Raw genomic sequence first — 26,773 nt, 5'->3', positions numbered from 1 at the left:
ACCGACAATCCACATGCTTTAAGACCGGTCGTCTCTATCATCTGCTTTGATAACTGATCTTTGTGAATCCTGAAGTCGAACATAAGGTGGGTGGGAAATGCCTAGGTCGACGGGGCCCGTCCTGTAGTTAGCCAAAACTGTCCCGATAGAGGGATACTTTTTCAACTGCCCCTAATACCCCCACGTTACAATAGTTGCCAGTGATCAGTATGGGATGCTTGCTGTTGAATAGACGGGATTCGTACGTCAAATATCAATGCACACCACCGATGGATGCCAAGAAATGGAAAAGCCATAGTTTCTAATTCTGGAAGTCACAAAGTGAATCAGCCATATAAACCGACCCAACTGCGCTAGATTTCTAAATACGATACATGTGGTTCCCGATCCTGGAGAAAGGAGAGTTATCATTGGCCTGGACCGTGCAGACCGATCCGTCTAGGGCAATTTTTGTTACGGTTCTATTTCCTAGAATGGAGGGCCGTGATCGCCGGTACTTTTTCGGTACTAGTCACATTACTTAGGGTTTCCAAACACCTGTAACGACTCTAGGTAGCGCAGCCCAGCTTGACTAACGGGAATATCAAAGCCAATAAAGTGAAGGCGTTTGGCGTCCGAGGACGCGGCGTCAGTGATTGGTGAGGGGATGACAATGCGTTACCATAGCTACTGCAGGTACTATGGTTCTCTTAGAGTCATGTATAGGTTCCTGAGCATCTCTTAGAAACGGGTTGACCTCCAGGGAGCACGGAAATACTGAAAAGAGTTTTCACTTGTATGGGGGTGGGGACGATCACGAAGAACGCGACTCTTTAAGAGTTTCCCGCGCTATTTTTCAGCCTAGAGTGGCTTCCTTGACCCAGGCGCTTGTGGAAATGCTAACGGGGCTAATTGCGGTAGTCTGCTTCCTGGCCCAGACCTGGTGTCATCACACCTAAAACTACTCAACGTGATCTCGTACTGTGACATCGGGTATAATCTCTTTGAACGACGCTGGTGAAACTGAGTTGCCGACCCGAGGTTGTCTACGAATGTCTTTCTTCCCCAAAGACCCATTTCCACGCTTTTAAGCCATGTCAGCAGCACACTATCGAATCTCTGGTGCGCTTTCACAAAGAGGTCTTTCTAATCGATACTGCGGAAAACACGAATGGCCCATGGGCGGAGGGACAGCTTCAAACATGAAAGAATCAAAGTCTCCCGCCATCCGATAATGCCCGAAATAGGCCGCGCGGTGGTGACAGTAGGACGTGTGAGAGTAGAAAAATATCTGATCAGTGGGGCCTCACAAGACTCACCGTTGGAAACGCAAGAGCTTCCCACGTATTGCATCTGCCAGCGTCATCCATGAATCATCTGATCGTTGGTAACCAACTGCACAAACCTGAGGACATGGGCAGATAGCCGCAGTCTATTAAACACGTTTTGTCATGAAGAAAAGCAAAAAATTAGATATTGAGCATGAATGAGGCATTTGGGCATATTTCATTCTTCCTTTGGCTCTGCCACCAAGACAGGATGCTGATAGAATTAGTAGAGCACACGAAGGACGGAATACCGGTCAGCAGATATTGGTCTTCTTGTCGGATGTCCACAATCTGGACAGAATAAACCAATTGGAAGACAAAACAAAGAACAATTGGTAAAAAACGGCTTGGAATCAAATTGAACTATCTTGGACATTATGTAATGATGACAAAGGGTTCATTGCCCTTGCGTGACACTTCTGTCCCTGCAAAGTCTTTCCATCCACTTTCCAATCTCGACACATGCTCCCGGAGTGTGGAGCAAATGGTACTGAACTGCAAAGATCAGCATACAATTCAACAACCTGAGGGCCTGGGCCCGAAGGATAACGTGTCGTTCGGGGTCTGAAGCCCCAAAGCATGTAATGAGAACAGAGTTTAGTTCCTGGAGAGAAACAAAGACCTTGGAAGTATCCTTTACTTTGACAGGAATATAACTTGCGTCGGTATCTCCAATTTCTGCCTCCCAACAATTGAGAGTTTCAACATCGAGGTCATACTCGCGTAAACTCTCAATTAGCGTGCGGAAGATAGCTATTGACTGGAGAGCTTGTGTCTTCAAGGATCGTTGGAGAGTTTCAACCGACATTTCAGCATCCTCTGGAGTTGAAGGTTCGGTTGCTGCACTATACTCGGTTAGCTATCTATGATAAGTTTGATCTGAGATTGCAGTTATCCAAACCTTGATTTTTCTTCCACTGACTCCTTATTTGTGTCATTCACTTTGGATATTGTTCCACTTGTCTGCATGGAAATTTCCTGTACTGGTCTCTTGCCCGACCTTTCCGTGGGATTTCTTTTCCTTTTCTTGGTTCGTTCCGGTGAACCTGCGGGCGACGGCCGCGGCATGATGGGGCGGTAAGTCGTGGGTTGCCGTGCAGGCTGAGGGACGATCGAATCCCAGCACCGCTCCCCTTGGATGCCCTGGTGAAATGTATTTGATGGGCCAGAGTGAGAGACCGGATAAGAGAGTGGTGGGTATGTGCCAAAATAGTGCGTTGCTGGTGGTTCCACGGGCGTAAAACCTGCAAATGCAGGGTCCCAATGGAACATGTTGCCGAATAGGGTGAGTTGATTCAGTGTGCTATATATACAAATAACTTGTGGATGTAAGGTACCGCTTCGCGATTTATAGCAACACTGATTTCAAAAAATGAGAACGTATTGGAAGAGCTGAATGGTGACAATAGTATGAAAATATCGGCGCCCAATCTTGTAGGTGGATAACAACAATCCCCTGGAACTCGACGCGGGATAGCTAGAACAAGGAAATAAAGGGTTGAGTATAAAATCAATCTAACCTTTTCACATAAGATGCGCCAGGAGCCAGAATAGCCTAAGCCACGTAAGTCATGAAAGGCCGAATGAATTCAGTGATAGGGTCTTAGCCGTAGTAGCCCACGGCAGTGCATATTAGTTGTCAAAGTTCAGGGAGAATGTTATGTCAATTTCTCTGGGTTACCCACTCAATTTAAACAACCTGGTCCTAAAAAGGTAGATTGTAACTTGGCTAACCCGTAGTGGTGTTCGGAAAATCGTGCAATAAAAATCGGATCCCTGATCTGGCCGCCAATCCCAATATAGACCCACCAATCGCCCCGTGCACGAAAAACAGAATTGGACCTATGAAGTCACTACCTTGAAGAGGCCGCCGATAAATCTGGCGCTATAAATGGGCCCTCGGCCATCAAACTACGTATGAGTTCCCCTTTGTGTGGATGAGGCTAGTCTGCGATGGAGCTGCTGAGGTCCTCCAAGTCGGCTTGATAAGAAGTTGAATTCGAAGCGCTGATTAGCTTCATTTTTTTCTACTCGCCATAACACTCGCGCTCATGAAATCAGAATTCCCGTCACCATTCTAAGGGGTTATTCGAGTACGTCGGCAGGTGATAATCGTCGACCCCTCGCACTCTACGTAATATTGCTAGAATCCAGCCTCGTGGGGGTCAGTGCGTCAATTATTCCCCAAATGAGTTTCCCAATGAAGCTGGACTGACTTGAAGCCGTTAGGCAAAATAACCTATCCAAATTCAGTAGCACCTTATTGCACAAGCGGTGTATATAATTGCGCATACTACGCGTAAAAAGCTCGCTACGAGCGGATGTATCTTTCCACCTTGTACCTTCTCTATCGTCTTCAGGCCAGGCCTGTGGGAAGTCCCGTCCTGGAGGGCCAGTATCCGCCAGAGCCGACACGCATAAGACAAGTGTAGACTAGGATCAACGCCTAGAACTTTCATTCGACCACAAAGATAGATTAGGAAGGCGAGGGGGCCCTTCGTATGTACCCATCGCATTTGGTCTTGCCATTATGCAACTAAGAAGCGTCGGCGCTAAGACACAAATGTGAGACCCACTAAGTCATGGATGGTATGGGCAACAGCCCATGGATACCCCCCCCCCTCCTCACTCTTCGTTTGCACGGATTTTATTTTTAATACTGGGAATTACGGTGTATTGTAAACCCGTGTAATAAAAAGCCCTGCCCGCGGTATATCATTCCACTCATAAAGATATTTCGACAGCCAACTATATTCCCTTTCTTCAGGTCTTTTTGAGTCTAAATATCTGCACTCTTACAATTGTGAAGTTGCAACTAACGGCGCGGCTAGTCATCCCTTTTGCCAAGCAGTCACCCTTATACCCTATCCAGCCTTCACGGCGAAAATCATGTCTTCCGAGACCTTTCCCATTGCTTCCAATCTGTCTGTTTCTTGCTCTATGGCTGGTAATACCCAAATGACTGCCAACCAATTGCAGTGGTTTGACGAGGGTACTATTATTCTGAAAGCATTTAACTCCGAAAAGGTTCGCCAGGTGATCCATTACCGACCATTTCCCGACGACGGCTATCCTCGCAGGTGCTTGTTAGAGCGTAACAAGGCCTTTCTTACTGGCGTGCTGGGACTCTGGGGGTATGAGTCACTTGATAATCTTTCTATCGAACAGATGGTCGACAAGATCTTCTTGCATTCCATCACCCCTTTCCAACCCGTCCTATGGCACTGGTCTCCTACACTAGTTTGTTCGCAAGATGCACAAGCAATTGCCGAAGCAATTGAGAGTGAAAGCCATTATCACTTCAAAACAATCCCATTCGCCGAGATTGTGCGCGTGTCCCTTGGCTACGAAACAGACGCTGTTAAATGGTTTTCACACCAACATACACTACTGTCCAAAACGGTCACTGAGCACCTTCGGCACCATCCTGAGGAAGTTTCTCTCTATGAAGGGGTAGAAAAGGTATAGTTCACTTTTCATCCGATAACCTTCTGATTCCCTCTAATTGAGACTCTTTTCAAGGTCCTACGAACCAAAAGTCCATTTGCCCATCAAGCTCTAGTGCAAAGCCTACTTTGTGTGCGACCAGAAAGCACCCATTATGACTTACCCCGACCCGAGGCCTCATTTGATTTTATATCATGGCCTATTAAACGCCTTTTTCTTCAAGGTTCTCAGCCTTTGAAAATATTGCTCGACATACTGGACGTTCTGACCATCCGCTTCCAACGACAGTACGTTGGTGCCCACACAATGAACTGGACTCTTCCATTCGATACTGAACTGGTATTCCTGGAAGACTATTACAGTTCGGTCACACCCCGTGCATTGGCCCTAATATTGACGGACAAAGACCTAGCTTTGTGTATGCCAGCCAACATGAGTACCAGCCAGTGGAATGACATCGTCGCAGCCGACCATTTCCGATGTATTGTGCATAGAATTATCGATGATGATGAATTGAGGTGTCGGTTTATTGAATCATGGGATAAGCTCAGCAATTCTGTATGGGATTGCTGCGTTGCGCTACCGAATATTGTTCCACTCTTGGAAAGTTGTATCGAGGTAAGTATTCTATGTTGCTTCTTGCCTGACGCCGGCTGTCTAACTGAATCTCTAAATAGATCCTTATTGAACTCCGTAATTACCATTCGGCGACGTCTATGATGGACGGCATGAACAAATACCGCATCTCAACGGGGGAATTGGATTTGACTGATGAATGTTTAAACGTCGCCAAGAGCCTCAGCAGTGCTGAACAAGACGATGACCAGTATCCTATAGTTCCGTGGATTCAGCCAATTCTTGATGAGCGTCAAAGCGCCGGTGCATTTTATGCTCTTCACCATGGCTATGATCATTTCAGAGAGGGGAACAAGCATCTCTCGCATTGAAACATGGGAGCGGCTTACAAATATCCGCAAGAATACAATCCATCAGAATGCGATGTACCCACCAAATAGTTTGTTATTGTAGTAGCACATTTGCTGAGAGGGCCCCAGACGCAACACCGATTCCACCTCCCATTCTAGGCCATGAGAGTTGAAGATCGGATTATAACCTTGAGATAGCGATTGCATCGTGTCTTCCGGTGAGCCCACAGGTGAACTCTCTGCCAAGGCCTTTCAGCAAGTGAGTCTTATATGCATACAACGGCATTTTGTTTCAGTAATCTCACCCTTGTACCTCTCGGCTATTCGCTATTCTATAGAAACGCGACGTGTCTGCCATTGACGACGGTATCTATGATAGGGCCGGAAAATTGCCAAGGGTGAAACTTGTTGTTGCATGATTGCTTGAACGTCGTGGTAATGGGGTACGAGATGTTCTACTAAGAGTTTCACATTTGACCCTCAAATATATCTTCGGATTCGGACTTACAGTAGAGAACATCTTTCCTATCCCTAGCTTTGAAATCCCTGTCTTGTGTCCTTGTACAACTAATCGTCTTCCTGTCGACGTTCATTTCAAAGTCACTCAAAATACCGGGTTGTCCCACTATCTGCGCTGCGGCTGACTGGCCTTGTGACGTGTTTCGACAATGATGACTAGCATCAATTTCACTGGAAGCATATTTCCAACAAATCTGGCAGTTTCATCTAGCAAAACACACACCCCATGTGAAACAACTCTGACCGTATTATGTCCCCTAACTGAACCAGAAAGGGGTTTCGTGGCGACGGATGAGGAAGTTTATTGGGGCAGGTTTGTAGGTCGAATCAGGTGTAGGGGGTTATTCTCGACAGTAGAGTTAGGGGAACTGTTCTGAGAGAGGCGAGACTATATTAGCGCAATGTAAGATTGACATCAGAAATATGCTGATATTGAACGTCACTAGGAATTTGGTACCGATTGTCATAAGTAAAGGACCAATTTATTATTCCTCCTTCATCCGGAAGGCTGGATCATTCCTCGCCGAAGCGTGGTCTCGGGAGGGTCGTAGTTGAACTTGCAGTCTGGAGCCGAGACTAACGCCGTTGTGCAGGAAGTTAGATATAAGGGGAAACGTTGAACTTGGCGACTTGGACTGGCAAGGAGTAGGCCTTCGCTGTTGGAAATAATATCGCTGATGTACCTACTGTGGGATGGTCAAAATCTCCAGTTACCAAGGAGAAAGCTCAGCTTGGTTGCTTCTTATGGAATGAACTGGAGGCTGTTAGGTTTGGAACAGTATGACATGGGCATTGACAAACGCGACAATAAAGGCTAATTGGAGCCAGACCAAGATGGATTAAGATGCCATAGTGAGGTGACGATCCGAGTGGCAGAGTAAGCTGCTTCACCAGGATTTGTCCCTGTAAGGACAGACCAAGCTCAAACAGTAAGAGCGAGCCCAAAGCGAGTTCTTTTTGGTTCAGCGCCCACGAAACATTCCTGTGAGGGTGGTGGCTGTAAAAACGCCGGCTAGCACACCTACTCCTGGGGAAGGAAAAGACAAGAAGTCGGAATTGGAAATTGCGGGAGGAAAAGTTCGGCCGGGAAGTGATGCTGTGCCTCTCCTCCCTTCCGTCTCCATTTTAACTTTTCCCACTCTCAGTTCATTCCACTGATCGACTTGCACTGATTTCTTTTAGTGAAGAGGCGGAATCAAATAACGTCCATTTGGTGAATGACGCTTCTTCCGTCTCACATGCTTCATGATTGCAACGCATCTCAACCACAGCTTCCGCATGTACCGTTCCTGGTGTGAACAGTTGAGGGGTCAACCTAGATCTTTATTAAGGACGAAAGGGAGTCTGTTCCTCTACTTTGTTTACTGTATCTGGCGGACTTCGTTTTTGAATACCTCAAGCTGACAATGTCACCGATTATTCAGTTCCTTTTCGCGAACGAGTCCAACCAAGCCATTCACAGCCCTCTACGGAGAAGGAAAGCGAGAAACCTACACCGAGGGCACGACCGCAGCTAGTCCCAAGAATCGATCAAGATTGCAGGCTTGGATACCACCTGAGCTTTTATTCTATGAAGCAGGAGATGAGGGGTTGTCGTATCGAGGATTGTGCTCGCATGACAGTCCTCCGCTGAGACCCCTCCCTCAATTTAGTCGAACTCGGATCCGAATCGTGGCTCGCCCCAACAGTGAAATTTGCGCTGTACGCTCCAGAAGACGGCGGACATGTATTCGAGGTTTCTCTTTTCACGTGAATGGCCGCCCTACATCGTGGGTATATTTGGTGCACAGATGCCTTGTCGGGTTAAATGCTTGTTCGCCGCTTGGAAGCCTTCCACCTGTTGCGTACACTGTTTCATCTTATCTGCTAAAAAATCCATCTCCCGGCCAGTCCGGGTAGTTCTTATACTGTCAAAAGTCTGGCAACAAGGGAAGTATGCTTCGGGGTTTCTTGAAGGTTATGATTCGAAGATTTATGTAACCCAGAGAATGCCTTACTGAGAAATGGACTGACGACACCATTGCACGACCCCAAGCCTGAATGACGGCCAACCTAAAGTAGCGTCAGTGCTTAGAAACGTGGATGGGTTGGCTCCGGTATAGTACGCTAGGTAGAGTCCTAGTCATAGCTGTGTAGACACTGTAAGATTCCTGACCTCTCCGCTGCCTTCACGCTTCTGCTTCTGTTATGAGCCTATATTAATACTTCCTCCGTTTTTTCTCTAATAGAGGACGGAGTCGTACGACTTAGAATCGACAAATTTACTCCTCGTGCATTTATTTCAACCCGTTTATAACAGAAATTACCACCATTTTTATTTGCCAATAAGTTGATATGAAATTATTTTAATATGTTTTTCAACAGCTTGCTAATATTTTGTCTCGTTAAGTTGACTGTAATGCGCGTTATTTTCGAAATACTCAATGGAATTGTATCAATCTTTGTATCCAGCGGTACTTGTAAGAATTCGATCATCTGGACCTTGTTCATTGACAACTCTAGAAAGAAACGCAGGCGGTCATTCGTAGAGGCGAACCCATTAACGCCCAAAGCAGCCGAATACAGAATCTCCAAGAAATATCTGACGGACCAGATCTCTCATGGAGCTCATAATCCCCGTATCCTCGAATGCGTTACCAGTGCTTGAAGGATGAGGTCCCTTCGTTTCATCCAATGATGCAAAACCATTTACCGGACAAAGTTCAGACATATACCTGAGGCTTGCAACAAGATCATAATCCCTTGAAGGATCAAGAAGGTAGGAATGCTGCTGCTCGGCATCGGCCCGGGACTGGCTCGCTTTCATCCCTATGATAACAGCAGTAAAAGAAAAGAAGTTGCGATGATGGTGGAACTCCTGAAAGGCCTTTGTCAATAGCAAGGCCAGAAGTGACAGGTGACATTTTCCTAAACCTACCTGGGCAAGTGAGTTCATCTCCAGGTCACTGACGATACCAGTATCGATATATTCCTTAACCGAGTGACAGAGTCGGTTCCAGCGGTTATTAATACTACACAACTCCTGGTGATCTAATTTTGCGGATTGGGTACCGAGCTGCTTATAGAAAGCATAGTCCTCTCCTGACAGAACTTGCCCCAGTGCGAACACTCCGATGTGTTTCAAACGCCCCAGGGCTTTGGTGCGATCATCGAAGGGCACATCCCAGTCAACCTTTGCTGCATAGAAGTGGCCGTAAAACCGAAGCATTGAGTCTTCCAATTCTCGGAGAATAACTTGGGCCGAATCAGGCTTTTTAAGGGTTTGTCGCAATGGGCTGGCGATTAAGTTCAAGGCTGTTTCCAGCCTAATGCACACGGTCTTGGTCTGCGCAGTGCTATCGATTTCCCAAGCGGTTGCTGTTGCTGCGTACAAGAAGGGATCGGCCTTGGTTTCCTCTAGGCACTACACAGTGTTAGAGCATGCCCTTCTCGAGATGTTGGAAGCAGGAGTAAGCTAACTTACTTCCCTCAGCTGGAGTAGAAACCTCCTGTGTCCGTCGTTTCTGCCAAACTTCCAGTACAGTATCACACAGAGGAGTTCATATTGCCAAAGAAAGTGCGCAACTGCGCCAGAGTAGAGCCCATAGGCAAATCGTACAATCTCTTCAAAACCAATGCGTTTGAATTTGCTATGGCTCTTTTCTGAAAGCGTAGATGCGACTGCCTTGGGCCCATCTCTGAGCCATTGGGGAAGATCCAAATCCCAATCCATTGAGAAGGTGAGACTATCTTGAGTCTGAGGAGAGACCTTTGGTAACCCCATCATGTCGGCAAAATCATCGTTGTACAAACCAAATCTGCAAAGCCGGCTGATGGATATCTCATCCCCTTGAAGTTGTAAAACCTCGATCTCATCTTTCCTCCAGCATTTAAACCCTAGTTCCTCGTATTCTAAGGCTTGATCAACTTTGGGTTCGCTCAAGGGGTATAACGTATAAGAAGTATTTGTGAAACTGGAGCTCGAAAATGACGATATTGAAGGTGAATGAAGAATGGCTAGATCCAAAAGTTCGTCTTCTCGTTAGATGAAAAGGTTATATTATCTCGGTGATGTCATACCTTTTTTGTTGTCACCACTTAACTCCGCGTTGCACATTTTTGATAGGTAACGAAGTACGGAATGCTGGTAGTCAAAGAGAGGGACTGGACCCTCATATACTGATGCACATTTGACAAAAATAAACGTAGCTCTTGAACCGAGGAGACAGAAACTTATCATTGGTCGGGGCCGTATGGACTGACCCACTAAGGGCATTGCTGTAAATACGTTTCTATCTCCCAGGAGCCAGCTAGTATTGGGAGGCAAGCCTCGTGATCGGCGGTACTTATTTAGGTACTAAATACATTACTTGGGATTTCTCTGTAGCATGCGTTGGGGTGGCCTAAGCTAACTAGCGGGAACCATAAGCGCCAATAAAGTGAAGGGCGATTGGCTTCCAAGGGCGCGGCGTCCGAGCTGGACAGTGGGAAGAAAGTACACCATTATCGAGACTGCAGGTACAGTGCATCTCATAGAGGCGCCTATAGGTTACTATGCAGCTCTGAGAACCGGACTGGTCGACAGGTAGCACGGAAGTAATGAAAGGTATTTCTAATCCGTATGGGGACGGGGATGGTCACCAAAAACGTAGCTGCTGCTTGAGCGTGGCTTGCGCCATTTTTACACACTATAATAGGTCTCTTGCGCAACCCCCTTCTAACGGGGTTCACCTAATTAGCCTACTTTCCGGTCTAGGCCTGGCCGTGTCCCATCATCATTGAGGTATGATCTCCGTTACCGAATCGCTTATATATCTGGGCAACGAACGGTAGAAGTTGTCGGCCGGAAGCATGCCCGTTTTATTTGATTGATTCCCGACGATTCTTTACGGTAATGCATACCGGGAGCAAATGTCTTGGTTCTTGCCAATTTTTGGGATACTAGAGATGATGTGAGCCTGTAAATATTTGACCGTACTGGAAAGATTGATTTAGCTCGAATTCAATCTACGCAGCAGTGTGTGGATCCAAAGACGTACATAAACCTGCAATGTCCAATTCGAGTGCAGCAAATCATATATCTGCGGTTGTACATGTATACATTTCTCTAACATCTTCACTCTCCCCCATATCTCAGATTTACAGCATGGAACAAGACCAAACTTGCTTTCAAAGTTATCCTTTGGGGTTCCCTTATTCGCACAGATTTCATCGTTTGATAAATTCCTTTCATCGGGAGCCCATGATCACGGTTGAGTCCTTGAGAAGTCAGTCCAAGACCCGTAATGAATTGATACAAAAACGAGGCTCATACCATACTCCTTGAATTTTTTCCGGACCTCAGCAGCTTCGTCCGAGTGAAGGTCTGCGAAGGCCTTTCTGAGTTGTCGCTCGATTTCCCTCATGTAGAGCAACCTCGCCTCGTCAGATTTCATATCCTGACAAGGTCCATGATCTAATAGTTGCAAAGCGTCGTAGACCTCTTTATCGACCTCTGGCAGTATATTGTTCTCAGATGTTTCAAAAATTGGGGGCATTATCTGGACGAGTAGGCTGCAGGATTTGTTAACCATGATCTCATGGGAGGTCAAACACATTGCCGGGGTTAATTAGAGTGATATTCAACCTCTGGGTCTTACCAGTTGGCACAGTTGATATGTGGTACGGGGGCAGGGTGACAATTCGCAACGGCGGGTGGTGTAGAAAGAAGAGATAGTAGTCGCCGGTTTTGGAGTTTTAGAAAGGCAGTGATCACGTGTCATGTGCTTGAATTATACGATTACGCAGACTCTTATCCCTTTCCATGATTTAGTCAGCTGTCCATTCAGAGGGATTGAACGATATGCAATTGCCTGGGCTAACCCCCTATAAACTTAGTGCTCCTAATCAACGCAAAAAGGAAGCTCGCATGTCTGGAATTGCCGTACCGATGTACTGTACATTAATCTGCTGTTTTACGGTAACGAACCCACATTACTAGTGCGTTCATTGGTCCTAATTGACCGCCCCACTAACAATTTCGTCATGGTGTTTGGAAAGATCGTGTAACAAAACTAGGGGCGCCGATCTAGCCGCTAATCTCAAATTGGAAATAATCGCCCCGTGCGTTTCGAACTCGACGATACGAGCCAGCTGCTGAGGGGCCCAGTCTTATGCGGGTTGCAGGATCCAATCCATCTTCGGGCTCTGTGACCCTGACCCGAGTGTGGCAGGACAAAAAGATGAAAGGCGATTATTGTACCGTTCTACAATTAATAATCACAGTTTGATCTGGCGAATAATTCCAAGTCACCTCCCTTTCTAATATATAAACCAATTGCCTGAGTCCTTTGGAAGGACCATGTCTCTGAACCTCATCTGGTCATCCGAAATGCTCTCCGCGAAGATTTTGTTTCGTTTGAGCAGCACCTCAGGAACTGACTATTTGCACCATGTCAGTTGAAATCTCACTTGCATCTCCATTCCATTGCAAGCCATGGAAAGTCGGCAGCACCAGAAATGGACAGTCTCATACGATCTTCTCTACTGAGAGAAGAGATAGAAGAGCGATGGAGGCTTTCCCCCAATTTTGATTGTGCCATACAAAACTAACCCAACTACGGCCGAGATTGGACGCAGATACGCCGCTATTTAGACAAAGACCTTGCGTCAAAGGCCATCCGCGAATGCTCCTCTTGTTTTCTATTTCTCTTGGAATATGCACTTATTAAACCATCTTCCTACAACTGTGCCGGGGAATGTCTTTTTTTCCTTGCTTGTAAAGAAGGTGCCGAGCATATCGCCCACCGGATTCTTCCGAAAATTACGCCTGAGCATCTTCTTGACCCTGTTTGGTTCACCGGGGACGCAAAAGGACCATCCTATCTTCAATTTGTGACGGCTTTCCCGAATTAGTTCCAGCTAGTTTGGGAAAAACTTGGCTCATCGCCACCTGTACCCGTTGCCGCCCAGCTGAAGGCAGCAGAGCGTTACACAATATCACGATGGATAAAACCCCATCTCGCTTCTGCTCTGTTACAAAAGGGAATCAATATTGATGAAGCAGCTGGCCCTGGAGGCCACTCCGTGTGGCACGCCGCAGCTGGCCAGCAGGATCCACGGGGTCTGTTTCAGTGGCTTTTGGATCACTCAAGCGTATCTCCTGACTTCCGAGCAGCGACTGGAAAATCGGCTCTGGTACACGCAATTGAGATTGGGCAATTTACTTCTGCGGACTGGCTGAGTCGACATAGCAGCCTTGAGGTTCAGCTTATCGCCCTCGAGGTTTCTGCAAAATGCCAGGCACCCAACAGTGTTGCGGCATTTCATCTTCTTCTGGATAACTTGCATGTACTGGGCAGAAACCACCGTTGGTCCATCATGGAAACGATCAATGCAGTCGAAAAGGGCTTTCTTGACGGGAAACGCCATCTCAGGATAAGAAGACACCGGGAAAAAAGAGATCATGCCAGTACCTTAGTAAAAACTGGTTACAACTATGATGAAAGACTGCAAGCAGCAGAGCTGATTTGCACGAGAAAGATGGAGATCGCGTGTTCCTATATTGAAATGCCCATTGCAGACAGAACAGATTGTCTGTCAATAGGGTGGTTTCGTTGTTTCTGATTTGTAAAATACCGGTGAATTTCGGTAGTCTACACTAGTCTACAGAAAATATCTAGGTCTGGTCAAGTACCTCATGATTCAGCCTTGGTGGCCTGCGCTTACACGACCCTTGTGTAAATGCCAAAATACTTGGATCAAAGCCTGAGATTTTTTTTACTTAGCTGACCAATGGCCTGTTCTGGGAATACCAGTCTATATTCTCTATACATCTCCATACTCATTATCACATACTATCACCAGAAAAAGCTTCAGGATTCTGCTAGGGGAGGGCTGGGACAACGTGAAAGCCTGATATCATCACAATGGGGAGATTCTCCGACGAAACGTCTCGAAGATCTATACTTATTGAGGATAGACATGGGCCGCAAATAATTCGCTTTGTATAGAGGGTGCCCACGAGAGCCGACAAGCATGAGGCAAGCGTAGACTAGGATTAACGCCTGGAACTTTGATTCGATAGATTGGGAAGGCGAGGGCCCTTTCGTATGTGCCATCGCATTGGCTCTTCGCACTGTGCAAACGAGCAGCAACGGCGCTAAGACACAGGTGGAGACCACTCACTTAATCATGGATGGTATGGGCAACATCGGATGGGTATCCCCCCTCCCCCCCGGGTTCTCTTCGTTTGCGCAGATTTTATTTTTGATACTGTTAATTACGGTGTATTGTAAAACATTGTAATAAAAACAATGAGCACGGGCCACTATCATTGCTGGTTTATTGAAGCAATGTCCGCGGTTCGATCATTCCAGGTCCTGGAGACCTAACGCTCATCAAGATATTTCGGAAGCCAACTATCTTCCGTTTCTTCAGGTGTTTTTGAGTCTAAATATCTGCACTCGTGCAATCGTGAAGTTGCAACGAACGACGCGGCTAGTCATCTATTCTACCGAGCAATCACTTTTTTAGCCTATCCAGCCTCCACCGCGAGAATCATGTTTCCTGAGACCTTTCCCATTGCTTCCAATCTGTCAATTTCTTGCTTCGTCTCTGAGAATGCCCGAAATGCTGCCCAAAATTCGTGGTGGCTTGACGAGGGTACTATCATTCTGAAAACATTCAACTCCAAAAGAATTCGCCAGGTGATCCGTTACCGACCATTTCACGACGACGGCTATCCTCGCATGTGCTTGTTAGATCGGGCCAAGGCCTTTCTTACTGCCTTAGTGGAATTCGGGGGGCATGAGTCACCTGAGAGCCTTTCTCCCGAACAGATGGTCGGCAAGATCTTCTTACATTCCACCACTCCTTTCCGACCCGTACAATGTGACTGGTCTCCTACACCAGCTTGCTCACAAGATGCACAACCAATTGCCGAAGCAATTGAGGTTCAAAGCCATTATCACTTCAAAATAATCCCGTTCGCGGAGATTGTGCGCGTGTACCTTGGGTACAACACAGACGCTACTGACTGGATTTTAAAACAACATAGTGTATTGTGTGAAACGATCACTCAGCATCTTCGACACCATCCCGAGCAGATTTCCCTCTACACAGAGGTGGAGAAGGTGCAGTTCAATTTCCATTCGGCTATCTTCTGGATCCCTCTAATTGAGATTCTTTCAAGATCCTACAAACCAAAAGCCCGTTTGCCCACCGAGCTGTAGTGCAAAGCCTACTACGTGTGCGACTAGAAAACACCCACGATGATTTAACCCTACCTGAAGCCTCATTCGATTTCATATCACGGCCTATTCAACGCCTCTTTCTTCAAGCTTCTCAGAATTTGGAATTGCAGGATATACTGGACGTTCTGGCCATTCGTTTCCAACGACGATATATTGGTGCTCACACAATAAACTGGGCTCTTCCATTCGATATTGAACTCTCATTGCTGCAAGACTATCAGCACTTGGTCACACCCGACGAATTGGCCGTCGAATTGACGGAAAATGATTTGGCTTTGGCTATGCCAGCCAATGTGAGTATCACCCCATGGAATAAAATCGTCCGTTCCCGATGTATTGTGAATAATATTATCGCTCATGATGAATTGAAATGTCGGTTTATTGAATCTTGGAATAAGCTCACTTATTCCGTGTGGGATTGCTGCGTTGCGCTACCGCATATTGGTACAAACTTGGAAAGTTGTATCAAAGTGAGTATTCGGGGTTGCTTCTTGCCCAAAGTTGGCAGTCTAACCGAATCTCGAAATAAATCCTGACCAAGCTTCGTAATAACCATTCAGCGACGTGTATGATGGACTGCATGGTCAAATCCGCATTTCAACGGGGGCATGGGAGTTCCAAAACAATATTGATGAAGATTCAAACGGCCTCCACTCATTGCATCAAGCCAAGAACCTCAGTATTTTTCGCCAAGACGATTATCAGTATCCTGTGAACCCTTGGATTGGGCCAATTCTTCGTGAGCATCCACTGGATGGCGGTGTTAGATTTGAAAGTAGCATTTCGAGCTCTTCCAAATTTCTATGATCATTTCAGAGCACATCTGCGAACTTCCTATGTGTCGAACTGAGTCTTAGACAAAAGGGACCAAGCACCTCTCGCATTGTGCAATGGAAATAGGCGAGGGTAAAATGTGCCCGTCGTCTTTGATTCATACCAAGTTACGGATCGGGATCGACTCGGTAGATGTCCGCGATATAAAATGGATATAATACTGTGAGAGTTTGATTATGTTCCCCTTCTCTCCTAGTTGCCTTGATCATCAAACTGCACATCCATATTTGGTGTCAATGTGAATGGACGTATGTGTTTTCATGTGGGGTACTATAACAATCTCTACATTCCTGGCTAACATGTCACCAAACAAGAATATGGATAAATATGTGTGCTCCTTGCACTATACTTCAGGAACAACAAAAAATAAAGGCACATGTTCATTAAGTATATCTCAAAAATCACCTATGCAATGTATAAGCACAGATAATAACACCCAAGACGCCATTTCTGTGTCTTTCCCTCATCTATCCCGTCAAAAATTGCGGCCGATCGCACGATGAGTGGGTGCAAAAGATAATTTGCAGCGTCTTCACTGGCAGAAAAGACAAGCGTCAATCGCTAGACATTTAAGCTAACGTCCACCTGATCTCCTTTCAGCCGCGTCGGTGATACGTTGATGATTCTTTTCGTACCATTCTTTCAATTTCGTTGATGAAATTGTCTTCAACACGAACGCAATTTCGAAAAACTTATAATCAAAAGATAGCCCAGACCTATCAAGCCAAGGCGGAAATTTTGAAATCTGACAACCCATAGCACCTTCGTAGGACCCGATAAAAACAGACACAGCCTGTGATGCGAAGTTTGAATGAAGCTCGCTATGTTCACTGCCCCAATGATGACGAAGATATCGCACTTCACTAAAGGTTGGAAGGTTACAAGGACAGACATAGCGCATTGCAGATTTTTCTGCTGCCTGCACTAATAGGTTGAATTCTGAATCTTGCCCTCCTTGCAGCTTTAGTTGAATGACAGTGTTGACATCAAAGCATTTAGATCGAATAGATGATAGTCTTAGCTGCGATATAGGCCCTTTCCAAGCTATTGCTTTTGAGTAGGCGTTGTGGAATGTTGAGAAGTCTTTAGACACGAGGCCACTGTGGATCTCGTCTCCTTGTTGCGCACAGTGGTCTTTCATATTGTCATATCTCGAATAACAACCAAGACAAGAAGGACATGCAAAGTGCTTGCCTGCCAACAAAAGCAAATTTCTCATAACGATATATCTGATATCCTCCTCAGATCTTGGGGTGCTCATTGCAAAGAATCTTCGTGAAGCCCACGTAGCTCTAGCAGAAGAGTTTAGGGAGGTTGTGTATGATATGTCTTTCGAGAACATCTGAGATCAATTCTGGATAGATGTTCATTTATAACGCAGTCAAATGTATCAGTGCACCGCCTCACTACTAGAATGCCCTTGTAGACATGTAGATAATGAGCCATTGCTATGTCATCTTGCATGTCTGGCTTGACGTGACACTCATGACCGCACTAGTGCGCCTTCTTGTCCTCGGTGCAAATAATTGGAATTATTTCCAGGTAGCGGTGACAGCTGGACACGTTTCAAGACGTCACTGTCGGCGAAAGCAAAGCCACCATACTGGCGGTTGTAATTGCCGTTCTTGAGCTCCTGCATAGATGTATGAGGCTGACAACTCATGCTAGTCAAGATGTGATGGAGTTCTAAATACCATGCACATCTCATATCGGGCTCAGAAATACGGTCAGACTAGCTCTCTTTGTGTTTCAAATAAGAGGACTTAACTGGATGGCAAGCATGCAAATCAGGAAGGATGGCGGTGGCGGCTCAAGAAATGATAGACAAATACCATTGAATTTCATCGTCATATTTATCTAGGAGTTTTGTGTGAAAGGCCGTGATAAATCTAAGTTGCTTTTCAAGTGTTTTATGATCTAGTTAGATTCTTTGTAGGGCAGAAAGCCCCTTACGAGAAGATTTTCTTTTGAATATTGGCTTTCTGTTTTTGAGCCATGTGGCTCTCAAAATTCTAGGAAGCATGATTACTGTCAATAGCAAACCGGTCTGAGTAGGTTCATTATACTGCCCTCTGGCCTTGTACTTGAAACATAGATTAGGTACAATTCGTTCAACAGGAAGCAAATCCGGTCGGCACAATTCTTAACTTCCCCAAAAATGCTGAACAAACCTGTATGCCTGTCACGCTCTCATGGCGATCCAAATATATGTACATGTAGTTCAACACCCCCTATCGCTTAATGAACGTCTCTCAAGTGACGATCTCTGCTGTATTTTCGACTGAAAGCCTTAGAGCAAAATTGATGAGAGCAGAAGAAAGGCTTTTCGCCAGTATGAGCTCGGAAGTGTTCTCGAAGCTTGTAGCGTTTCTTAAATTTCTTGTGACAGATTCCACAAGTAAAACGTCTTTGGTGAGGGTCAGTTGCGGATGCGGGACTTGAGCCTTGGTAAGGAAACCCGACGTTAGTATACTGTTGCAGTTGCAGAGCGAGAAAGCTTACCTGATCTTCGCTGGCGAATTGCCTCCAGTTGTAACTTGCGCAGAAAAATGACCTTCTTAACTGTTCGTTTCGTTGATAGTCTGACAGAAGATCGCTGCAAGAAGCTATTCAATTTGCCAAGAGTTAAACCATGGGATCCGTAAAGAATGAACAGGAGCATTTCTTGGGTGTCTGGGAAAATTCAGTCAAAGTGGAATTCACAAGTATCTTTCCCTTTCTCACCTTTCCCAAGAGGCCAATCATTGAATCCCTGGCAAGAATCGTCACTTTCTATGGCCAAAATCCAATACCTCAAAATTTCCTCGCTTTCAGTCGGAGGTATCACTCCAAGTATAAACTTGTATATGTCCGCCAATTTTTCTGGAGACCGATTGATTTGTTTGCACATCATTGTACCAAACTCATGTAATATAATTTCTCCAGCATATAAGAGCGTGCTTTTGTGAAGTGTTGTTAACTTTCGACACCATTGATCAGATGAAAACGAGAATAATGTAGAATTCGTGACTTTGTGTGATATGTGTTCAGGTGAGCTTTGCAATTGGTTCTTGCGCAAAGCCATAGTCATCTTGAGTTTGGCTTTAGTTTCCGAGTGAACAGAGGATTCGTTCATGGAGGTATATAATTTCCCGAGAGGTAAATTTCGGTCGTGATTTCCGCATAGAATGGACAACAGAATGCCTTGGATGTCTATACATCTTTAGTCACAATTGAAGTGTAACTGGCTCCTGACATTTACTTGCTCACCTTTAATGGAAGGCCAATTCTGGATATTCTGATGAAAAAGAGGGGGTTGTTCTCCTTCTATAGCCGGTATCCATTGCTGCAACAGTTCTTTACTTTCGGTCGGATCCAGGCTTTCGAATACCCACGAATAAAGCTGTGTAAGATTATCCGGATATCGATTGACCAAATTGGCCATGAGAGAAGAAAGACGGTGCGCCATGCGATCTATGGCATTTGGCAGCCGACCGAGCTTGGGAGGGGCCGCGGGCCCCATTTCCGACTGGAGAGACTGGGGGATGTCCAAAATTCAGGCTGGATTCAACCATCATTTTGTTTTGACAATTATCCAGCGCATCACGTTCCATAGGCAGTGCGATGTGGATGAGATGGCGGCAAGAATTGGTTATAGAAGGCAATACTCGTGTCAGGAGGGGACATCAATCATTATATTGATGCTAGATACCTCTTTACTTTTGCTCCTACCCCTTAACCTGCATGCGGCCTACATATGGAAGTACCAATGGGAAAGCCATCACTCAGGGGGCTCGCATTAGCGCAGTGCGCGGGGATTCCGAGACTATTGTGGAATTTTATTGGATGATAGAATAGCTCGGACGTTCGTCGTCTGCGCTGCATAGTTTCATGACTCGTTCCATGGGCTAACCTTTTTTGGGTTTACTTGCTAATTACTTCTTCCTAACTAACGCCATGATCACAAACAACTTTTTCCAAGGGCCACTGCCGCAGCCCTATGAGGTATTTTATACGATCGCGCATCCGGAGGTGGCCTCTGCGGACTTGACGTGCCTTGTTGTAGTTGTCGGTATAAATTACGACTACAATTGTTGGTATTTAAATGTTTCGTAGTAAGGGTTAAGCGAATTCACCTTCGATTCAGGCACCTTGAGGTTCGATTCCTAGTACAATAGCGGGTGTTTTTTCCTGTCCAGTCAAGTAAAACTACTACAACAACCAGGTAAGCTAGTCATCAAGGCGCTAATCTTAAGCTGAACTGATGGGCCCCAAACCTACGTCCAGTACATTGCATCATGGCCAATGAAATATGTAAGTTCAGGATGCAGGCCAAAATAAGATATCAGATGTGGGGATGTGGCGAGACCGTCTATGAAGGCATTGTGACTCTCGCAATGAAGTGCACAAGTCCTAAAATAGTATCAACGGCAACTCTTTGCCATCAGCTTTCCAATTCCTCGGCTTTTGTCGACCGTATTTCATCTTCCCCTTTCCTGATCCTCGGAAATTTCCTTGTCTTTTTTTTTCTCATTCCCCCCCCCCGGGCCTTTGTGGACGCTTCTTGCCGTCATCTTTATTCCAACATAAGCCCCTCAGTTCAGTGGGGTCGACACGATACTATGGTCGAAGGATCACATAATACTAGTCCACGAAGTCCAGCTCCGCTCGTTCCGCCTGGTGCTTCTGGATTAGGTTTTGGTGGCAGAAAGAGCGTGCGCGAATTCCGAGGCGACCGCGATCCTCCTAAGAACATCCAAGGCCAATTCTTTTGCAATCATAATGACTGTAAGACTGCACCGCCTACCTTCCGTCGCCCCGGGGAATGGAAGTAAGTTAATTCAATGCCTTTTTGATGCGTTCTTTGCTAGCTGTGCTCCATACTGATTCGTTATTACCAGCAAACATATGGATAAACACTATCGGCCTTATAAGTGCTACGAATCCGGTTGCGAGAAGATTCGGGGCTTTACCCACTCTGGCGGGCTCTGGCGCCACCGGCGTGAGGTCCATAAGACCGACAAGACTGAGAAGCCTTTGTTGTGTCCCCATCCCGAGTGTTACCGCAGCACCGGCAACGGATTCACGCGCCAGGAAAATCTTAGAGAACACCTGCGTCGTCGCCACGCGGCCACGGAGGATGGTTCAGCAGTCCGCACCGACTGTCCCCCAGCTACTGCTCTCAAGCGCAAGCGCAAACAAGATTCGCCCGACGAAGAGAATCGTCAAGATCTCCACAAGGAAGTCAAGCAGCTGCGCCGCGAGGCACAGCAGATAAGTCGCCGCCTTGAGCAGCTGGAAAGCGAACTTGCCCTTCTCCAAAAGGGCATCACCAAGCCACCCATGCCCAAACACTGTCCTCAGCTTAGAGAGGAGATGACCTCCTCCCCCGAAACCCCAGATCACCTCTCATATAATCCATGTACCTTGAGTTACGTGTTACACAGTGCCGACTGATGGGCTATACTTGCTTAGTTCCAATTACGGGCTCCAAGAGTATCTCTCAATCATACCGTTGCTTCACGAAGCCTTACTGCGGGTTGAATCCTGTTGAGTATCTTGCAGAGCGTGGGAGAAGTGTGCGTCAATAAGTCAATCACTGAGTATTGCTACTGAGTGAATCCCCTACTTGTGGGTTGGGTTGTCTTGAAGTGGAATATGAAGTGCAAAGTACTAAGGTAGAAACCAAGTAAAAATGTGCAATTGACCGCGAAGAACTAAATACGTGATCCAAAACGAGTGACCTTGTATATCTAGTCCTTCCTATTCTTGAGAGTATATCCTGAGTGGATCTACTCCCTCCCATACCCGTAAGAATATATTCTTAGCGTTACGTGGGTTTTACCGGGTTACGACATTTAGGATATAATGTTGATGCGGGTAAAATGGTAGCTGTTCCCTGCGTCACGCTAACCGTCTCATGGTGTAATAGAGGATTGATTGTAACGGTTAGTCGCAGGCTGTTTCTGGCTCCCGCCCTGAATGTCTGTCTGCCTTGGGCCCCTCCGGGCATGCCCAAGCATATCGGAATGCACGTGACAACGCTAATTCTTAGCGTCCGTGGGATGACTGGTTCACGGTTGCTCCTCAAATAACTGCGGCCCCCGCGCCTCTTGAGGTCCGTAACATTACGATGCTTAGTATCGTAGCGATCTTCCGCCTGCACTCTGTGTAGGAGAGCCTATAGTGAGGCCATCACCGCAGTACATTGAATTAGTTCCGCGAAGGTGGAAGGTGCGCTAAAAGGAGCGTGGGTGGGTTGCCAGCGGATGTAAGGTTTGATTGGACGTTGGAATAGTATTACAGTAGCACTCAGAGTCTTCCTCGCGTAATTTCATGACTCCCTCAACAAACTAGCTTTTTGGGGCTTGCTCCGCCAATCGCTGGAGTACCACTTTTACGAGCCCCTAATTCTGATCTACCAGGCTACTACTGCTGGAGATAAAAAGTACCTGTTCTCATGAATGAGAGTCAGCCTACACAAAGTCTCCCACAAGGACTCAAGTCCTAATTATGCGTCCCAACTGGGCATAGTCTCTGGAGCTATACTTGAACTGGTCAAGTTATTCCACCCGCTCTAAGATAATCACTTGACAACATCAAGAGCAAACAGTATAGCCCACGTTTCCATTCCGGCCATATCCCTTTCCCTTCACAACTTTCCAGCAGGCAGAGTACTTCATATTTCAAATAGCTAAGGCAGGGATACACTATAACTGTGACTAATAAAGCTTTTGAATCCAGCAAAATTATCTTTTGCCACTTCAAATGAGATTATGCGGGTACTCAGAACTATTCTCATTGTCAGTTCAGATTATATCGGCGGGGTAGTACTCACACACGAACAATCTTATTTTTAAAGACGTAGGCAATTTGGATCATATCCTCCCTGGTTCGAGGTTTTGTGGTTTGAAAATCGCCTCCAATAGCTTTACAGTAAGCTTCGTTGAATATCGATTGGTCGAAGGAGACGAAGCCCATGTGCCTTTCATCTTGTTTTTTCCAACAGTGGAACCGAAATTCATTCATCTTGTCAAAATATTCAAAGTCCACGTCAACACATTGCGGGCATACAAATACAATCCCCGATTTTTCCGCAATTGCCAGAAGATGTTGAAATTCGGACACCGAGTCCTGGAAATCCTGCAAAATGCCATACTCAGACTTGGTGTTTTCTGCTTGTAGAGGGCAGACGATGTTATTGCTGGCATTTTCTAGAATGCGACGAAGGACTGTATTCTTCTTATCGTAGTCTGGCCCCATGTAGTATAATTCAGATGATCTTTTGTTGGCAGGATTGTGAGGGTGGGTGAAATACTGGTCGGTCTGGCACAGCGAATGTCCGAGTCACCGATAACTTTATATCATCAGTCAGAATATTGGAAATACCGTGCTAAAGTATTAAGTACGTCCCAGGAGCCTTATTTCATAATTTTCTCTGGTATTTACAGCTACCATGGAGACCCACAATCTGCGGGGACTGGCAGCACTGTTCCTGGAACCTGAGTATCCGCATGGGTCAGAATATGCCTGGACTCGGTGCCCTGACCTCTCTTTTGGCTGACCATTTAGAATCAATACTATCATGTTGCTATTTATCATCTTGCATTAGTGTTTTGAACTAAATTGAAGCAATGTTGAGAGCATTTTACCGCGCTTGTTCTCTTCCGCCGACCCCTCACTCCGCAGCCCCTGCCAGGTCAAGGCCGATCTCGTTCCCAAAGCACAGGCAAATCCCGGTCTAGTATTTCCACGTGTTCCTTGGTGGAATGGATTACATGGTTAATAGCACTTGCCGTATGCGGTCTAGATTATAGTATTTTGAGAATGCCTTCGCTAAGCCAGACAAGAATACCAACAACTTAAATTGTTCGTTGTGTCACCTCTACTGCTCTCTCCATAGCTCTGCCCTCTGGAAAAATATTCCACCTGTCATTCAACGTTCAAAATCTTTGGGTCTATATATTCTTATCAACGCACACTTCAATATGGGTCGAGGCGCGTATGATACCTTCAATATGGGTCGAGGCGCGTATGATACCACTGGTGTTAAAAAGCCAGGAGCACCACAACCGCCACCGAAATGAGTCAGCCCCCATTCGCTGCAGAGTTTTGGTACGTTTGTACCTGCTTGGATAATAACATAAGCCCTAATCAATAATCAATCATCATAGTTGAAGTTCAAGGCTCAAAGGTCTGACCTTACTGGGTTAACATGCGGTTGCTCATGTTTGGCACTGCATCAGGTCTATATTGGTGTCAGGTTTGGCTGTACATTTGGTTGGTTTGTGCGGGACAAAATGGTTTGGCATTAAAGTACAGATTTGGCCATTGAAGAACCCGTTTAATAGCGAGTTTCAAGGCTCTCGGGAATTAATGTACTGTGGTTCATCCGTTATTTATTTCTTCTGGCATATTATTGTGCAATTGGCAGAGAAAAGAGATTCCAGGCTTGATCTTCCAGCACCAATCCAAGCCATATCCACTCGATCAAAGCCAGCCACTTGGACCTTGCTCCAGCTGCGCAGATGCTCGATTTCTTGCATATCTGGCATCCAGTCGTATAATGTTCAATATTCCGTTGGCGTCTAGAAGTTTTGTTTCTCCTTCCTGTACAGAGTCGGCAACTTGTTGCAGCTTCCCACAGTTCCACTTGGCTTGTACCACAGCGGGTCTCGCATTCCGTCTCTCCTGGTACTCCTTCCACAACTGAACTTCATAAAAACCATCGACAAAGAATTCGACGTAAATGCCATCCTGGCAGCATCCAATGTTATGGAATGTGATGGACTAGCCATATATCAGCTTGGAAATTTCAACTTTTTGTGTGAACCATACCTCATGCTTATTGTATAACAGTTTAAGAAGTACCATTTTCAGCCATTTTCGAATGGCCATTATGTTAGAAGCTCACAATAATAGCATCAATCGAAATTCTTGCTGATTTTTGAATTAACAGGAAGATACTGATCAATTCGGCGTCGTATCTCCAGAGGACTTTAAGTGTGAGGGATAAATGTACGAAAGTGTTTCGCAGACTGTGAAGTACGGTAGCCGTAGAGGTTCAAATCTTAAAACTGAGGCCAACGAGTATCTGTCAAGGGTGACAGTTCTCAATTATATAGAAGAGCAACACCCCTTTTCTTGGATGCCGTATTGGGAAGAGCCAATAGTTAGGCAATCACCACAGGAGGTTGAAGTAGCTCCGCGATGGTCCGTTGGATGCAGCGTACAGTAAACTCCCGTTTCCGGCACGGGCCTCCGTGCAACAGAATTTCGATGTGCCTAATGAAAGTGTGCCGCTAGTACTACACTAATCCTAATCTAGTAAACACTAGTATGCTTTTGGTCTAGAGTAGTCATGCAACTTCCTCTGTTCCTCCCATCAAAACAGATGGTGGACCGAATATATATATATTGGTCCTAGTTGTCCTTACTCTCCTGCTCACCACCATCGACACCCACCGAGATGGTCACATGGTTGATATCACGTCCCAAATTGAGACAAAGCTACTCAGCACATATTCTCTAAGTAGATTTGGGGTATTCCCCCAATGTATAGATGCGTAGTGCGTTTTTCTGAGCCTTAGATATGCCTTTGTTAGGAGGTTTTGGGATCGGTATCTCAGCAGCCACGGCGCACCAAAGAGGCAGAATCCTGTATCCTGATTGGCCTATGTATATGACTAAGCAAAATGTGCAGGGAAATTTTGTGTGCCGGACAAAAGTGTGCCAGACGGCGTTCTTATATATGAGAAAACCCGAAAAAGTGGGTCGGTGCAACAGATTTGGTGCCGAATGAAAATGTGTGCCTAACCTGGGCGTGCCAAAAACGGGAGTTTACTGTATGTAGATTACTAGCAGTTATAGGTTCTGATTGGATGGTAGTTGGCTCGAGCGCTCGGGTCTTCCTCGCGTAGTTTCATGGACCTTTCCACCGCCTACTATTTTTGGGGCTCGCTACGCTGATCTCTTCGACGTCGATTATTGGCCTACCACTTTCATGCCGCCCTACCCCCAGGTTTACTCCACTGGCCTATTTATTATGCGGGTAAAAAGTACCATTCTCATGCATGAGAGTCGTTCTTCCAAGGATGCGGCTCTGGCGGAATTGCGCCCGCACCACCGGCAACGGATTCACGCGGCCAGGAAAATTTTCGAGGGCACTTGCGCCGTCGCCATATGCACACAGATAATGGTCCAAGAGCCTCCATTCTAGCGGACATGCAAGGTGAGCGCGCCAACTGCCTCTCGGCAAGTGCTCTCAAACGTGGACACGATTCGCTCGATGGCCACCTTAACGATCCCGATAAAAACGCCAATGATTCAATGAAGTCAAGAGACTGCGTCACGGGTTCAGGTGAAGGATCGCTGCCTGGAGCAGCTAGAGCGCATCGTTGCCGATCTCCAGCAAGGCATCCAGCAGCCGCCTGTGCCTGACCACGATCCTCTGGTTACGCAGGTCGAATTAGCTCCGCCCTTTACGTGCATCCGGCCTACATATGCAAGTACCAATGGGGAAGCCATCACTCAGGGGGCTTGCATTAGC

General features: G+C 46.2%; 7 protein-coding genes across 7 annotated transcripts; 3 read left to right on the top strand and 4 right to left on the bottom strand.

The window, feature by feature from the left end:
- Positions 1 to 1,704: 1,704 nt before the first annotated feature.
- On the bottom strand, positions 1,705 to 2,579 carry N7496_006085 (uncharacterized protein; the record flags this gene model as incomplete). Its single annotated transcript, XM_056699014.1, has 2 exons — positions 1,705 to 2,152; positions 2,230 to 2,579. The coding sequence occupies 2 exons, from the start codon at positions 2,577 to 2,579 to the stop codon at positions 1,705 to 1,707; spliced, it is 798 nt and encodes a 265-aa protein (XP_056554427.1).
- Positions 2,580 to 4,196: 1,617 nt separating this feature from the next.
- Positions 4,197 to 4,775, top strand: N7496_006084 (uncharacterized protein; the record flags this gene model as incomplete). The annotated part of the gene is made up of 1 exon (XM_056699013.1): positions 4,197 to 4,775. One exon carries the CDS (start codon positions 4,197 to 4,199, stop codon positions 4,773 to 4,775), a length of 579 nt encoding a protein of 192 aa, XP_056554426.1.
- A 3,963-nt stretch (positions 4,776 to 8,738) lies between these two features.
- N7496_006083 (uncharacterized protein) lies at positions 8,739 to 10,295 on the bottom strand (the record flags this gene model as incomplete). Its single annotated transcript, XM_056699012.1, has 4 exons — positions 8,739 to 9,056; positions 9,117 to 9,602; positions 9,663 to 10,195; positions 10,259 to 10,295. The coding sequence occupies 4 exons, from the start codon at positions 10,293 to 10,295 to the stop codon at positions 8,739 to 8,741; spliced, it is 1,374 nt and encodes a 457-aa protein (XP_056554425.1).
- A 2,910-nt stretch (positions 10,296 to 13,205) lies between these two features.
- On the bottom strand, positions 13,206 to 13,588 carry N7496_006082 (uncharacterized protein; the record flags this gene model as incomplete). The annotated part of the gene is made up of 2 exons (XM_056699011.1): positions 13,206 to 13,351; positions 13,384 to 13,588. 2 exons carry the CDS (start codon positions 13,586 to 13,588, stop codon positions 13,206 to 13,208), a joined length of 351 nt encoding a protein of 116 aa, XP_056554424.1.
- A 1,130-nt stretch (positions 13,589 to 14,718) lies between these two features.
- On the top strand, positions 14,719 to 15,390 carry N7496_006081 (uncharacterized protein; the record flags this gene model as incomplete). The annotated part of the gene is made up of 1 exon (XM_056699010.1): positions 14,719 to 15,390. One exon carries the CDS (start codon positions 14,719 to 14,721, stop codon positions 15,388 to 15,390), a length of 672 nt encoding a protein of 223 aa, XP_056554423.1.
- A 5,456-nt stretch (positions 15,391 to 20,846) lies between these two features.
- On the top strand, positions 20,847 to 22,556 carry N7496_006080 (uncharacterized protein; the record flags this gene model as incomplete). Its single annotated transcript, XM_056699009.1, has 3 exons — positions 20,847 to 21,055; positions 21,126 to 21,580; positions 22,531 to 22,556. The coding sequence occupies 3 exons, from the start codon at positions 20,847 to 20,849 to the stop codon at positions 22,554 to 22,556; spliced, it is 690 nt and encodes a 229-aa protein (XP_056554422.1).
- A 432-nt stretch (positions 22,557 to 22,988) lies between these two features.
- Positions 22,989 to 23,487, bottom strand: N7496_006079 (uncharacterized protein; the record flags this gene model as incomplete). Its single annotated transcript, XM_056699008.1, has 2 exons — positions 22,989 to 23,016; positions 23,063 to 23,487. The coding sequence occupies 2 exons, from the start codon at positions 23,485 to 23,487 to the stop codon at positions 22,989 to 22,991; spliced, it is 453 nt and encodes a 150-aa protein (XP_056554421.1).
- Between the last annotated feature and the right edge of the window lie 3,286 nt (positions 23,488 to 26,773).

Source organism: Penicillium cataractarum (assembly GCF_028827025.1).
Source record: "Penicillium cataractarum strain IBT 29864 chromosome Unknown utg000005l, whole genome shotgun sequence".
Taxonomy (NCBI): domain Eukaryota; kingdom Fungi; phylum Ascomycota; class Eurotiomycetes; order Eurotiales; family Aspergillaceae; genus Penicillium; species Penicillium cataractarum.
This window is presented reverse-complemented; position numbering and strand designations above follow the sequence as displayed.